The sequence below is a fragment of the Nanorana parkeri genome, unplaced genomic scaffold (genome assembly GCF_000935625.1).
Source record: "Nanorana parkeri isolate BGI_ZX_2015 unplaced genomic scaffold, ASM93562v1 scaffold450, whole genome shotgun sequence".
Classification (NCBI taxonomy): domain Eukaryota; kingdom Metazoa; phylum Chordata; class Amphibia; order Anura; family Dicroglossidae; genus Nanorana; species Nanorana parkeri.
The window spans coordinates 240,348-251,321 of NW_017306718.1; the positions used below are offsets into that span (position 1 = coordinate 240,348).

General features: G+C 44.0%; 1 protein-coding gene across 1 annotated transcript in view; it reads left to right on the forward strand.

Moving 5' to 3' along the window:
* The first annotated feature begins 303 nt into the window (after positions 1-303).
* MTRF1L (mitochondrial translational release factor 1 like) overlaps positions 304-10,974 on the forward strand; it is a 15,295-nt gene continuing 4,624 nt past the window's right edge. Inside the window, exons 1-5 of the mRNA XM_018560325.1 lie at positions 304-655; positions 4,066-4,145; positions 5,675-5,858; positions 8,141-8,304; positions 10,422-10,539. Coding sequence (XP_018415827.1) covers positions 304-655; positions 4,066-4,145; positions 5,675-5,858; positions 8,141-8,304; positions 10,422-10,539 — 898 coding nt within the window. The remainder of the gene's footprint in view (positions 656-4,065; positions 4,146-5,674; positions 5,859-8,140; positions 8,305-10,421; positions 10,540-10,974) is intronic.

Consider the following 10,974-nt stretch of genomic DNA (forward strand, 5'->3'; position numbering starts at 1 on the left):
CTAACTGGACCAAGTGACAAGTTAATTGAATTCACTTTTTTCACAAAATATGAAAAAAATGACTTACATCAGCTTTCCCACTTCCCCTCGTCTACACTGCACCTCACCTGAGTGATGCTTCCCCACTTCCCATGCGTTTCATTGTAAGAAGCAATCTCCAAAATAGCCACAAGATGGCGCGGGGATTCAACAGCGCCCTAGGACCAGAGTATTCTAATCCTATCACGCCTTGCGTGTTGCCAATCCCAAGATGGCGGCACGTCATTGACGTGCAGGTCAAATTGAAGTGCGTGTGCCCAGGCCATGCTTTTCAGAGTCGGTCGCTGTCTGCTATGCGGGCTTCGTAGCGTTCCCAAGCGCTGTAATGCCATCACGGTCCTGGGATCCGGAGTTCACGGTAAGCGGACAGTGACTGATAGCCGGCGCCCTCCAGGCTTAGAGGAGCTGATCAGGAGTGATGTCTGGAATGGATATCTGCAGCGTCTACAGCAATGGGAAGCGAAGGCAGCGCAGACTGCAGAAGCTGGCCAGCAGGGGGCGCCACCCTGGGAATGTGGAGAGAAGCCGCGATGGAGGTCTCAGCATATCCTGCCTGTCATACAGGAGTTGAGAACTAAGGAGAATGAGCTCAATGAGCTCCAACAGCTCTTGGCAGGTGAGAGCCAGGCCTCCCCTCTTCATCTCCTTGTATTGTCACATTGGAACAGTTTACTGAGGTCTTGTCTAAGTGCGCCTAAAGCAGGGGTGAGCAACCCCCCAGCTGTGCTGTGACTACAAATACCAGCATGCCTCTGCCTCGGGGAGTTATGCCTGTAGCTGTCAGAGTCTTGCAATGCCTCATGGGATTTGTAGTTGGGCAACAGCTGAAAGGCATGGATGTAAATGTGTTGGTACTGCTTTAAACATAAAGTACACATATCATTATAAATACATGTGCCTCTGCTGTCTTCAACTGTTGTGCCATTTACAAAGCACAGCTGCAATGTCATCATTGTGCTTGGAGAATGGCTGGGGGCGGGGTCATGTCAGTGGCACAACACTGGAATTGGAGTCTTGTAGGTACCATTCCTGTGAAGTAGGAAAATGAAAGTGGGGCTTGCGTTTTCAGCAGAGCTTACAGAGAGCCCTCGAAGTAATAAATATATTACAATTTTAGGGCCACCACAAAGTCTGCGTTCCAGTGCGTTCAGCTTCTGGAGCGCAAGCCGCCTGGCTTCCAGCGTTCAGGGGTGGGAGGGGGCGTGGTGGTGCATTGAAGTCAATGGCACCGCAGCCGTGCCCCCCCCTCCCACAGTGTGATCGCCTGCACCCGGAACGCAGGCACATTAGTGTCTGCTTTTCGGTCCAGTGCGATCTACAAAAATACTGCATGCACTATTTTTGCAGAACGCACTGGACTAGAATGCAGGCACTAATGTGCCTGCGTTTTGGGTGCAGTCGATCGCACTGTGGGAAGGGGGGTGCGGTGCCATTGTCTTAAATGCACCACCACGCCCCTGAACGCAGTGAGCCGGCTGGCTTGTGTTCCAGATGCTGAATGCACTGGAGCGCGGACTTTCTGGTGTGAACCAGCCCTTAGGGTCGATTCACACCAGATGTGTTGGGGCTAAGCTGGCCATTGTTTCCAGCACAGCTCCTATGCAGGACAGAGCATATTGCATTGCCACGGATGGGCTCCATTCTCACCACCATGTTGCGATGGTAACGCTGTTGTGTGTGCTCAAAAAAAAAAAAGTATGGCATTTTCAGCTCAGCATTATGTGGCACCTCCTCCGTGCCCGTAGAGCTGAATGAACTGTCACTTGTGATATTTCAATAAAGTTCTACCAAAAAAAGGACACTGCGATGTGCCGGGGTTGGTGCATCGGCACGGTGTTGGGCTGGTGTGAATTGGCACTTATGGCCGGTTCACACCATAAATCACACCACCAACCTGGCCTGCTCCCTGCGTTCAGGGGCGGGAGGGGGCGTGGCGATGCATTGAAGTCAATGGCCATCACGCCCCCTCCTGCCCCTGAATGCAGGGAGTCGGTTGAGTTGCGTTCCAGAGGCTGACCGCTCTGGAACACATTCTTTATGGTGTGAACCGGCCCTTAAAGCGGATCTTTACACTCAATCAAATTCTACCAATGCATCCCTCTGTGTATGAGGATTAATAATAACAGACATATCAGGTGTAAAATGCTGTGTTTTTGAAATATTTATACTTGCACAGAATTCACTTTCTGCTTTGAAAGGGCAAAATGACTTCTGTTTGCCAAAGCAATGCACACTGGGATTGCCTTGTCATCAGCAGAGCATTACTGAGACATCTCATCTGTAATCTCAGGAGATCTCAGGGAAAGACATTTTCCTCCAATGAGATGATGTGCATTGTCACAGGTCCTAGTCACATGTCTAGTCACATGTGCCAGAAATCCAGGAAGTCACAGAAGAGCTAGTAATCTGCCCTCAGTAAACATGGCCACTGCCAGAAGATCGGAACTTGGAGCAGCTGATCTTTGTGTACTATGTGCATGTGCCCATAGAGAACATTAGACCTGCATTCAGATCCATTAAAAGATGCTGTACTGATATAAACGCAGCATTTTTTACTGCTGTGTGTGTATAAGGCCCTTACTCCTGTATTTAACTGGTAAGTGGAGCAGCAAGGGTTAAAATGCCCTGTGCTGCAGGAATCTGGACAGTTGGACCTAAGCACAACCCTCCTGCGATTCAACACCCTGTGACAAACTCTAGAACAGTACTCCAATTAACAAAGATCTTAGTGCCTATGCAGCACTGTTGATTGGTACACTGTTCTGGGGGGGAAAAGAGGGCCCTGTGGAGCACCAGAGGGCAGGGGACACTTTGTATGGGAGAGCAGCAGTCCAAGTGCCTAGATTGCTGCGGCACAGTATTTTAACTATTGCTGCAGCACGCGCCAGTTAAATAAAGTTTTGTAAAGTACAGTTGGAATTTAATGATGCTTTCATTGGCGTAGCACTCTGAGCTCAGTCCAGCTTGGTGACGCACTACCAGGGTTGGCTGGTCCATGACAGCCTGGGCTTAAATTGGAACTTTACCCATAGCTTTAAAGTGACGACAAACGCACATTTAGAAATGTTTAGTAATGGCAATCTGCAAACACATATTTCTAGATAATTGCAGGCTTTGTATTCTTTGCATACCTTTATTTCACTTTTCCTCCCCAGTCTTCTGACAGTGGCCATGTCAACAATGGCAGATTATTAGCTCTCCCTTTACTTCCTGGATTTCTGGCACATGTGACTAGGACATGTGACCACACACATCAGGGGAGGAAAATGCCTTTCCCGGAATTCTCATGAGATTACAGATGAGATTTCCCAGCAATGCTTTGCTGGGGTAACCTTCCCAGGATGAAATGCTTGGGCATGTTTACAAAATTTGTGCCAGGACGTGAACCAAGAAGTAGATGAACTCTATTTGGGAAAGTAAATAAACAAGTTTAATGAATGCAAGATGATTTTAAAGCGGCATGCAGAGCTGCTGTGATTTTTAGTGAAAGGGGGTAAAGGTTTACTTTAATGAAAGTGGGTTGAATGACCCTGACCCTCATTCAGCTCAGATGAGGAACTCATCTATTTTTTTTTTTTCCTTTTTAACCTCCCTGGCGTTCTGATTATTTTTGTTTTTCCTTTTTTTTTGTTTTATTTTTTTCCCCCCCCCCGTTATTTGTACTTTTAAAATTTCCGCCCCTTGCGACGGGGACGCTCGCAAGGGACGGATGCCGGCATCGGCCGGAGGACACAGCACGGCTCGAGGGACAAGGTAAGTAACGCTACGCTGTAATCCCGAGTGTGGCTCGGGGTTACCGCTTATGGTACTGAAAATTAACCCGAGCCACTCTCGGGAATACCGCTAAGGAGGTTAAAGGAGATCTATATATTTTTTGTGGTAATTTGGAGTTCTGCTTTAGGGTAACTTGAACTTTGACTTTAGTAGTTACACTCGCGTGTATGTTTGGGGAGCTCATAGGGCAGAAGCTTTGCAAGATCCGAATGTGGTGTGGTCTAATGTCTTTGTTGTGTCACTATATTACAGATGAAAATGAAGATTTAAAGGCTCTTGCACACACAGAAGTAGCATCTTGTGTAGAAGAAATCATTCATCTAAAATACCAGGTAATGTACACACAGGACTATTTCCATGCGTGCCGTGTGAGCTCCTTCAGCTGACCATTTCATAAGATATGGACACTAATCTTCCAACCCGCATAGAGCACAATGTATCATTGTGCTCTAAGCAAGCGCCTCGCAACCCCAAGTGACATAAGGTTGTCTTTGAACATAACCAATTGCAAACAACAATTTAAAAAAAACCAATCACATCACTTAAAGAAGGACTCTGGGAATGTAACAAATTTACCCTGGCAGTGGGGCTATCCCTGCACTGTTAAGTGCTTGCATTGGTCTAGGGCAGGGGTAGGCATCCTTGGCTCTCCAGCTGTGCTGACACTACAAATCCCGTCATGCTTCTGCCTCTGGGAGTGATGTCTGTGGCTTGCAATGCCTTATGGAATTTGTAGTTTTAGCACAGCTGGAGAGCCAAGGTTGCCTACCCCTGGTCTAGGGGCACAAATAAAGAAGATATACTCAACCGATCCTTGATGCTGTGGCAGTCAGCGCTTACCTCTCTCTCCCCCTCCACTCCAGCTGTGCAATGTCCCTCGGCTTCCTCGCGTCAAATGCAAGTCAGTGAACCTGCCAAAGCCTAGGGGAGTAGAGTCTGTAGGGACCGGTCTAGCAGCCTGGCATGACCAATGATCGGGGAGTATATGTCTTTTTTGAGCCCCCTCGGCGAGATGTTTTTTTTTTATATCCTTTAAGTGCAATACGTTTAACCTTTGTATTAAACAGTTACTTTTATGCTGCACTTAGATCTGTGCGCCGGGTTTTTATGTATTTTTTTTTTTTACAGTGCTGTTACATGGATGTTTTCCTATCAACTAACCAGGCTGCAGGGTCAGTGCATACATCTTCTCTGGATTACCTACCAGTGTAACTGGAGTTCCTTTAAGACTATGAATATCCAGCCCATAAACAATTGAACTAGTTGCGCAAGTTCATTACTTCTGTTTTATGTTAAACTTTCAGTGTATGTTGCTTTTTATGCCATGCTTCTGTGTGTAGTAGAAACTGAGCTACAGACTTTGGCAGTTCACTCCTCTTCATTCTTGACCATGCTCTTCAAAGGAGATGGACTCTTAATTGACAGCTCATCTCTCCACTGTCTGCGCTATGTACTCATATACTGATTACATACGGTACTATCACACTACACTAGAAGCTGCAAAGCATAAGCCTTAGGCTGGGTTCACACCTAGGCGTATCGAATATGCGCGCTTTGTGCCGCGCGTTTCTACGGTGATTCACGGTACAAAAACGCGCAACAAACGTGCATCTCCGAGGGCTACCTGGCTGTATCCCAATGGATACGCGCGGCAAATATGCCCCAAAAGAAGCTCCTGTACTTCTTTGGGCGTAGGGCGTTTTGCAGCACGTTCCTACGCGCTGTAAAACGCCCAGGTGGGAACTATGCCCATAGGCAATCATTGGTTTTCACATGTTGAGCGTTTTACAGAGCGTAGGAGCGCACTGTAAAACGCCCAGGTGTGAACCAGGCCTTATATTTGTTTCTCTTTTCTTTTCAGATAGCCTGGCTTTTAATTCCAAGAGAGGAAGTAGACGATTGCAACCTTATTCTAGAAGTGACCGCCGGTGTAGGAGGACAGGAGGCAATGCTTTTTACTGCTGAGATATTTGAAATGTATCAGCGTTATGCTGCTAATAAAAAGTGGAGCTTTGATGTACTGGAATACTTCGACAGTGATCTGGGTAAATTGTGCAATGTGCTGAAGTATTTTTTTTTTCCTGCATAGTAGATAATGAACATACCGTTCACATGTTCTTAGGTATAGGATGTGTATAGTTCTGTAACAGTTAGTCACTCTGAAAGTGACCAAAGACTATTCCCACATCTGCACTCACCAGAGATCTAGCCGATATCCGGTGAGTGCATCATAGAGCACACTTAGGATCATTGTGCAAGAAAGATCAGTTCCGTGTAAACTGAATATCGCTGTGTGATAATATTGACTACATTTTTTACTGTTCTCTAATCTCATGTGTGGGAAATTTGATCACAATGTGGAAACACACAATTGAAATCACAGATTTATTTGGACTATTATCAATGTTGTTATGGATATAACAAAAGGATTTGTTTGATTTATGTTTACACGGTCGAAGTTTTTTGTTGAAGTTTAAAATATTCAGTATTTATGTAAGAACACGCAACGTAGAAAAGTTGGACACATTTGTTAATAAATATTTTTTCATGTAAGGATAGCTGCAGCCTAGCGCAACACAGTAGCTTTTCACCGAGGTTTTGTTGCAGCTGGGAACGTTCACTCCCATAAATCCTAGCGCAGCCTTCACGGATATCCAGATGAAGGGGATAGTGACTGCACACCAGGTTCAGCATTTACCAGTATATTTATACTTCAAAAAAGGATTATACTCCTTCTCACCTAAGGGAATACACAAATCCAACTTCTTGCTGTTTCCTGCTAAATTGGCCAAAATTCGATCCATGGATGGCCCTGCTGGCAGCACCTGGCTCAACATATGTTGATTTTTCAAGTAAGTTTTGTCGAAGGAATCAGATGGAAAAAGATGGAAAATTGTTGCTCAATCAGCCAACCAAGCATGTGATGGCTGTTGGAATACAGTAGCCAGCAGTGAAAACTTCTCCCTCCAAGATCTTTAGCTTGGATGGGGCTATCAAGTGGCTGCAAGGTGTATGTTCAGCTTAACTTCTTTGGCACTGATATATCTATCTATCTATCTATCGATAGATATATACCTCATACTTTGTGGGTAACAGGAGCTTTTTCTGACTCGTGAAAATGATGTAGTTGCAGAGGTATACACTGGCTCAAGTTGGGGCAGGGCATATTTATATTTATCAAGAAAGGAAAATAGCAATTTCTTGTTACCTAATCTTGCTGAAATTGTGCTATATTTTGATTGTTTTGGGGGGTAATTTATCAAACATTGAAGTTCAGGCTATTAAAATAATATTTAATTGCCTTTTCAGTCTTCCATGTTCTTCTTTTTTCACCAAGCCTGAATGCAATGATATACTGTCCCTTCCCTTTTGCTAATCACTTTGGCCCCATTCACACTCAAGCTGAGCGTCTTTGGGTGTTTGTTCAGGCATTTTTCTCAGAGCGTTTGCATAAGTCACTTTGCTAGTGCTTCAGCCTTGAATGTTTCATATTTAGCTAATGACTACTTACTAGACCAAAAAAAAAACTTTAAAAACACTTGTTAAATTTTATTTTTGTGCCTTTTTTCAAGCACTCCTCCCATTTGAAACTGTCATTGGGGCCAAAATAAGGTTATGTACTTTTTTTTTAAGCTACAGGCATTTTGCTACAAATGACAGAATGCTCAGGTGTGAACAGGGGGCATGGAAAACAATGGGATTCCTCCTGTTGAGTGTTATAGCGCTTAGAAATTCGAGCTACGTCTTGTAGTCTTGTAGGAATTCGAGCTACGCTCAAGTGTGAATGGGGCCTTAAGTTGATTGAAGTGATAATTAGTGAGAGGATGGGAAATCTAGCTTCCTTCATTCTCTTTAAAGCCCTTGACTCCATTATACTCTCCATTAAAGCATTCCACTCCCGCCCTCCCCACCCACTCTTTCCTGTTTCTCAGTTACAGCTGCCACAGAATACCAGCTTTTGGAGCTTACAGGTAGCAATGACCTTATCCGCTCAGTCATGTGATGGTGTTCAAGTCTTGAAATTGCCTGCTAGGCCTGACCACTACACCATGGGAAGAGGTTGCATGCTTCCTTATACATGGAAACAATGTGAAGGGAATTTATCAAAACTGGAGCAGACAAAATCTGGAGCAGCTGTGCATAGCAACCAATCCGCTTCTCTCTCTTTCATTTTTGAATCTTAACGTAACAAACTAAAGAGAGAAGCTGATTGGTTGCTATGCGCAGCTGCTCCAGATTTTGTCTGCTCCAGTTTCGATACTTCCCCCTTTTGTATTTTGCGAGGGTTACAGTAGAATTTCTAATGCTACTTTTTGGTATGTTTTAGGTGGAGTACGACATGCTTCAGCAAGCGTAGGAGGTTTGGATGCCTATAAACATTTAAAATATGAAGGAGGAGTGCACAGAGTGCAGCGAGTGCCAAAGACTGAGAAACAAGGAAGAATGCACACAAGTACTATGACTGTAGCTGTATTGCCTCAACCAAGTGAGGTAAGCTAAAAATCTAAATCAAATATTTATAACTAAAAAAAAAAAAGCTGCAAATGTTATATATACCTCCCTACCATCTTGTCTTGATTTGTATTGTAACTGTAATGTCTTCCTTATATCATAATGCGCTCCGCAAATTGTTGGTGCTATATAAATCCTGTATTATAATAATATTGAAATGTAGCAAAATGTTGGAATGTTTTAGATGTTAATAGGCAAATCATTCTGATTATTCAAAAATGATGGAGTTACTACATGCTCCAAAACATTACTACAAATTATTTAGAGCATGTTCGTCAAAAGCCCTAGATGCGAACAGTGCTGAATGTAACTGGGTAACAGAAAACCAATCCAGCTATATTGAGCCTTTAAAGACCCATTCACCAATATACATTGCGGTAACACGTGTTACCATAATGAACCATACACACATTTTCAATGGCATCCTAATACATTGAGGGAATGCACCTGCATTAGATTGTGGTAGGCAGCATTACAAAAAACGGTGCATGATTTTCTATCCATCATGGTTTACTGGCAGATTACTTATAATAGAATTAAAGAACTATGGGGTCAGTGTTTTTCCCCATAGTTCTCCTTAGGGTGACGGGAGGACACAAACTAGCGTCCTCCCGTTACCCTAGGCTCAGTATACTGAGATGCCGGAGCGGATCCCGACGTAGATGACGGGATCCGCCCAGCTGCGTGAGTGACAGCTGGCTCTGCCTATCTAGAGGCAGAGCCAGCTGTACCCGCCCCCTCCCCCGTCCGTTCTGCCAGTCAGCGCTGGCAGATCGGAGCGGGGAGAGGGGAATCCAGCCCTCCCCCTGTCACGGCAGAGAGCCGTGACAGGATCGAGAGGTGAGCGAACCTGGTATGTGTTCGCTCACCTCCCGATCTACTGAGCCGACTCATTGTCACAGGTCGGCTAGAACTATGAGGTGAGTGGAAATCACTCATCTCATAGTTCTCCTTTTAAACTCCTTTTTTTTTGCATTTTGCATTTATCTGCTGCTAGCAAGTGGTAGATATATGCAAGAACATTTAATAAAATAAAAAAGCTACCAAATAGGTAAAAACACACCTCTGTCTCCTCCGCTCACTCCCGTCCAAAGATCTGAAGCTCCTCGAGTAGCCGTGCAGGAGGATGAGAGCAGGCGCATGCGCAGTAGAGATTAGCGGGGAGAGAGGTGAATGCATGCAGCCGTGATCGTGCACGTCGGAAAGACAATGTGTGACGCAAGGAGTCTGTGCTGGATCAGAGACCGGCACCAGCGCTGAAGGGATTGCTGAATACAAGTGGAAGGAAGACGATTATCGGATCAAGAGGCATCATTTAAGGTAAGTTAGCAGCAATGGGGGGGTTGTGATTTTTAATGTTATTTTAAATGAATGGGCTGCCTTTAAATAAAATATCTGTAGAAGACATCACCCTTTCATTTACAAGCCATAGGCATTTTTATGCTAATCGTTGAGCATGTTGCAGCTTTCTATGACTTCTGGTGAACAAGTGGTTATACAAACCAAGGCTGGTTGACAGTGGAGTGGGTGCATTTTGATTTTGTTACTGTTTCCCTAATTTTTGATATCGCATTCTGTTATGTTTTTCTTGCCCACGGGGAGATTTCTGCTCACTTTTGTCCCAGTCACAGCGTTGTTACAAGGGTGGGAAATGTCTAGTATAGTGACATAAGAGCAGTAAAAACACATTTACCAAGTTGACACCTAGGACAGAACATGAGTGAGTGGTTTCTCCCACACTAAACTGGCCACAATGCTCACCAAATATAAAACATGCAGAACCAGACGCACTGTTTCAACACCATCAAAACCATTACAGATGGGTTTTACTGGGGCCTTGATTCTATTGGCTGGGGCCTCCAGTGGCAACCGGAGGAGGCTAGAGTTGGGGTGAGGGGGGTGAATAACCTTTTCAATCATTTTTATAGCTTTCATCCGTTCTGCTTTCTTTCTTCAAATTTCTGTCATTTTACTGGTAGACACAGCAGCCAAATTATCCAGGCATCTACAGTAGGTTGGAGGCATGTTATTGGTTTTACTCCTTCCTCACTATGGTATGGTGTCTTCTGTTACTTTTGTCTTCTCTATATCTGCAGATAAATTTAACAATTCATCCCAAAGATTTGCGCATAGAAACGAAAAAGGCCAGTGGAGCTGGGGGACAACATGTGAATACCACAGACAGTGCAGTACGAATTGTTCACATTCCAACAGGTGGGTAACAAAAAACAAACGAAAAAAACTATTAAAGCAAAATCTTTTCCTCTTGTGGGCCAATATACAGCTGACTGACCAAAAAAATCTTTGTTTCATAATTTGCCTATGTTTAAAAGAAGTCTTGTAAATGTATGCAGCCTTAATTCTCTGGAAGTTTACTTGCAAAGATGCTAGTGTTGAGTCTTTTTTTTTTTTAAACTTCTAGATGTTTAACCTTTTTTAGATCACTATTAGTTAGGTAAAGAGACAGTACATCAGACCCTGCCTGCTTTGTAGACCTCTTAGTCTGATTGATTGGAAATTGGCTCCAAAGAAGGCAAATTTAGTATATATTTAAAGAAAACAAAATCTGTCATGCCATAATAAAATACATACAAAACAAATTTGCATTCATATGTGCAACATTCCTACAAATATTGGGTATTTTTGTGG